The sequence below is a fragment of the Orycteropus afer genome, unplaced genomic scaffold (assembly GCF_000298275.1).
Source record: "Orycteropus afer afer isolate SDZICR_OR568_19922 unplaced genomic scaffold, OryAfe1.0 scaffold00098, whole genome shotgun sequence".
NCBI classification, from domain to species: Eukaryota; Metazoa; Chordata; class Mammalia; order Tubulidentata; family Orycteropodidae; genus Orycteropus; species Orycteropus afer.
This window is the reverse complement of record NW_006921685.1, coordinates 4,120,659-4,124,826: the sequence shown is the minus strand read 5'-3', so window position 1 is coordinate 4,124,826 and position 4,168 is coordinate 4,120,659. Positions and strand designations below refer to the sequence as shown.

The following is a 4,168-nucleotide window of genomic DNA, read 5'->3' as shown; positions in this document are numbered from 1 at the left end:
CATCAACCATGCTACCGAACATAAGAATTTTTTATTTTTCAAAAAGGTTAAAAATTAGATAGCAATGTCTTCGTAATATTGCTCTCATCATTGAAGACTGAAGAAAAATAAAGTGTGACGTTGTAAGTTTAAAAAAGGGGAAAAAGAAGGGAGAAACCAAGAGGCTGCTACAACACTGCCATACAGTCAAACCATCATACTTCAATATTTGCATACTTGATAGCAGCATTATTTTACTGAACCGTGTGCAACTACATGTAGAAACACATCAAAGCAAAATGTCATGGCAGTTATCAATCAAGATCCAAAAAAAAAAAAAAAAAGAAAACAATAACCCTAGGATGAACACACTATAAGTAGATGAACATTTATGAAGAACGAATCAAATATCTACATTCTTGGACTGTTCCATTCTGCTCCAGTAAGTGTCAACTCAATTGTCAATTGTGCATTTTTGGCGGATTTGAGTTTTTCCAGTTCTTATTACACTGCATGCTTGGAACAAAGAGGGTCATAATAAATCCTTCTACACAATGAACTTTAAGTAGACAGCTGAAAATAAATTTACTACTTGTAAACACACACCAAAAAAAAAAAAAAATACAAGATTTTTTTTTTTATCTTTAAACAATCATTGCTTCCAAAAAGCACATTATCTTCGATATCGACCTCTCTCCCCTCGGTCTCTGTCCCGATCACATAATCGCTCTCTTTCTCTTTCTCTGTCTCGTCCTCTATCTCGCTCTCTGTCTCTTCTGTTATCTCTGGGGCGGTCTCGCTCTCGTTCTCGATCTCTTTCACGGGGTCTACTTCTCCGTCCACTGACAACCGCTTGTGTGCGACGCAGGAAATCATCCACCCTCATATCATAATCATGCTAGAAAAGGGAAGAGTTAGGTTAGGCATGTCAAAAATTTCAAATGGAATTTGAGTCCTTATATCATAGTTATTATTTGGTAGAAAGAAAACGTAAAGAACCGCAGTTATTAATTCACAGATTGTAATTTTGATACTTAGAAAAAAGATTTTGATGTCTCAGTAATCAAGTACCTACAACAGAGGACTGTTTGAAATTTCATTTAAAATCACCTCAATTGAGGTTTTTCTATTTAACTTTAATGACTTTTTCACGCAATCCTGTTAACAAGGTTAATGCATTAACACTTTTCTGCAACAGGGTAACCCAACTTTTTCCTTCCTTCAGTTCTACAAGTAACGTGAACCAACTCTGCCCTCTAAAGGTGAAATTAAGAATTTTTATGGTCCAGATTTTCTTTCAAATTAAACTACTGCTAATGATTTAGGCAATTTGATGGAAACGGAAGAAAATATGTACGTTCATTAAAAATGTCAAGTCTATTCTAACAGTGCCAATACACAAAAGACTAAGGAAGACAGGAAGTGTAATTTGAGTAACTGTGTACATGAGTGCAAGGGAAAGCTGGAACCATGGCTACTTCTAAGTTTGACCCCTGCTCTAGTTTAAGCTTTTCACCCTTAGTTCTCAGCTCAGTTCTCTTCACTTACTGAACTTGTTCCCTTTTCAAGTCAGCTGGAATAAATGCACAGAAGTAAGGCTCCAAAACACAATTACACACTACTATATAAAGTATGTGGAGCTCTGGTGACGCTGTGGCTAAGTAAGGCACTGGGCTGTTAATCAAAAGGGCTGCTTCAGGACAAAAATGAGGCAGTCTGCTTCCATAAAGATTTACAGCCTTGGAAACCCTATGGGAGTCACTAGTTGGAATCAATTTGATGGCTGGCAGTGTGCTTTCTTTAATACACAGTATGTGGATTTTATATAAGCATAGAATATATACACTAATCAAAATATTACTGAATAAGGTCCACGAAATAATAAACTTTGTTAAAAAGGACAAGTATCTTTTTTAAAAGACCCCTGGAATTAATTCCTATATGAAAATTATATAATCATTCATAAAAGATGGTTTTTAAAAACATGACAACCATCAAAGTCAACTGAGATTTCATTGTATATAAACTGTATGTTTCTTCTTATGTAACTAACTGGAAAAAACTACTTATTTTTCTTTAGTTCAGAAGAAAGGCCTGGAGATACACTTCCAAAACAGTTAGCCACTGAAAACACTATGCAGCACAGCCTCACTCTGACACACATGCATTACCATCAAATAAACCATTTCTGGCTCAGTAAGACCCCATGTGTTAGAGTAAAACTTTGCTCTACAAAGTTGCCAACAGAAGGGTATCATAAGGTCTTTCTTCCTAGGAGCCTCTGGGTGTACTCCTTGAACCACCATCCTTCTGGTTAGCAGTCAAACACATAAACTATCTGCACCACCCAGGAACTCCATTTTCTCACTGCCATCAAGTTGATTCCAACTCATAGCAACACCCGTTGCGTTTCTAAGGTGGTAAATCTTACAGATATAGAACGCCTCCTCCTCTTCCTTCTGTGGAGTGGCTGGTGGGTTTGAACCTCCAACCTCCTGGTTAGTAGTCAAGTGCACTATGCTACCAGAGCTCCTTCATATCACTTAGGATCCTCAAATTGTTTCACTGAATGTTAAGCATCCTTGTGTGATTTAATTTTGAAGCATCAATTTATTTATGAAGATAAGGAAATAAATGAAAATACCTAAAAGTATTTAAAAAATAAGCTAGGAAATTACTGCTCTAACAAACCCGCTCAAACACGTATGCTCTTCAACACCTTAGCAAGAACATAAAAGGATGTTTAGGGATGTCTATTTGGCTCACAAAACTCAAAAGAGAGAACAAAGAAGATTTCCAACTTTTATATCCCACTCTAGCCACTATACAGAAGAAAGATGAGGTAGTGTGTTCTGTAAAGATTTACCACTTTGGAAGTCCCACGGGGGGCAGTTCTACTCTATCCTATAGGGTCACTATGAGTCAGAACTGACTAGATGGCAGTGGGCTTGGTTTTGTTTAAAAATCAAACTACCTTTTTAAGGTTATTTAACATGTATGCATATGGTTTAGACTTCCAGCAAGTACTAGGAGACAGGTTCAACTTTTTAAAACAAAAGTACTGTTTTTTTAAAAAAGTTATTTAATAAACAATCTCAGTCCCACTAGTATAATGAACACCAAGAAGCCACAAACCAGAGGCTGTTGCATTTCTTAACATCATTTGTCATTTTCCAGCATCATTTTAAGAATCAGAGGTATAGGAGAGGTGAAACAATTCACTTGTTTACCAATTTGAATACAATTTTGTAAAAAATACAAATAAATGCATAAATAAGATTGGGTCAATCTGTTAACTAAACATGAACCACCTATGCTATGAAAGTTAACAGAAAGACTATGTAAAATGCTTAGAAACTGGCATTACCAATAAATTATAGTTATAATAGAAAATTTAAGTATAATAAGAAAATATACTAGGTATTACATACCTATGACATTACCTAAGGGTTATATATAACAGTTACCTAACCTTAATCATGAGGTCTGTGATTTTATCAGTAAAAGGAATATAGTCTATCTATAATCCAAAGGGGCATTATCAGTCAGTTTAACTAAGAAAAAGTTGTAATTACTCTAAAACATTCCACTGTAAGAATATAACATGGTCCACCACTCACCATAATGTTATTTCCCACATTTAAATTACCTAGAGAATTCTAAGTAGTTCCCTCACACCTTTGCTTTCTCATGCACTTACTACTCGTTTATCTCTGTATCTTGCTTCATGTGGTACTGGATGGTGTCCTGAGTAAGGGGGATGGGCTTGAGGAGGTGGAGCATGATGCTGATAGTACGGATGATGTGGAGGCTGTTCCATTCCTGGGTAAGGGGGCTTTAAAAAAAAAAAAAAAAAAAGAGAACCACTTCCGTAAGAATCTACCATATATTCTTGTAAATGAACAATCTCAGAATCTCCCCACCCAGAACACTCTTAAACAATAATTTAATCTGAATAAGCCATTCACTTTAATGACTTTAAAATCAAAATACCCTTCTATGACTGCTAAAAGTAAACTGTGTATAATAAACTAAGATTTAACATATTCACACTGTTCTACCCGTATTATTTAAACACTAACAGAAAAAGCACATGTTGTTGTTTTGCCGTCGAGTCGGCCCCGACTCATAGCGACCCCTCCTTGGGTTTTCGAGGCAGTATCACTACGGAAGTAGGATTGCCCAACCT

General features: G+C 36.0%; 1 protein-coding gene across 1 annotated transcript in view; it reads right to left on the bottom strand.

The window, feature by feature from the left end:
• Positions 1–652: 652 nt before the first annotated feature.
• Positions 653–4,168, bottom strand: part of YTHDC1 (YTH domain containing 1) — a 146,880-nt gene continuing 143,364 nt past the window's right edge. The window contains exons 19-20 of the mRNA XM_042781216.1: positions 3,680–3,814; positions 653–877 (exon numbers count right to left, since the gene is read on the bottom strand). Of these exons, the coding sequence (XP_042637150.1) occupies positions 653–877; positions 3,680–3,814 (360 nt within the window). The remainder of the gene's footprint in view (positions 878–3,679; positions 3,815–4,168) is intronic.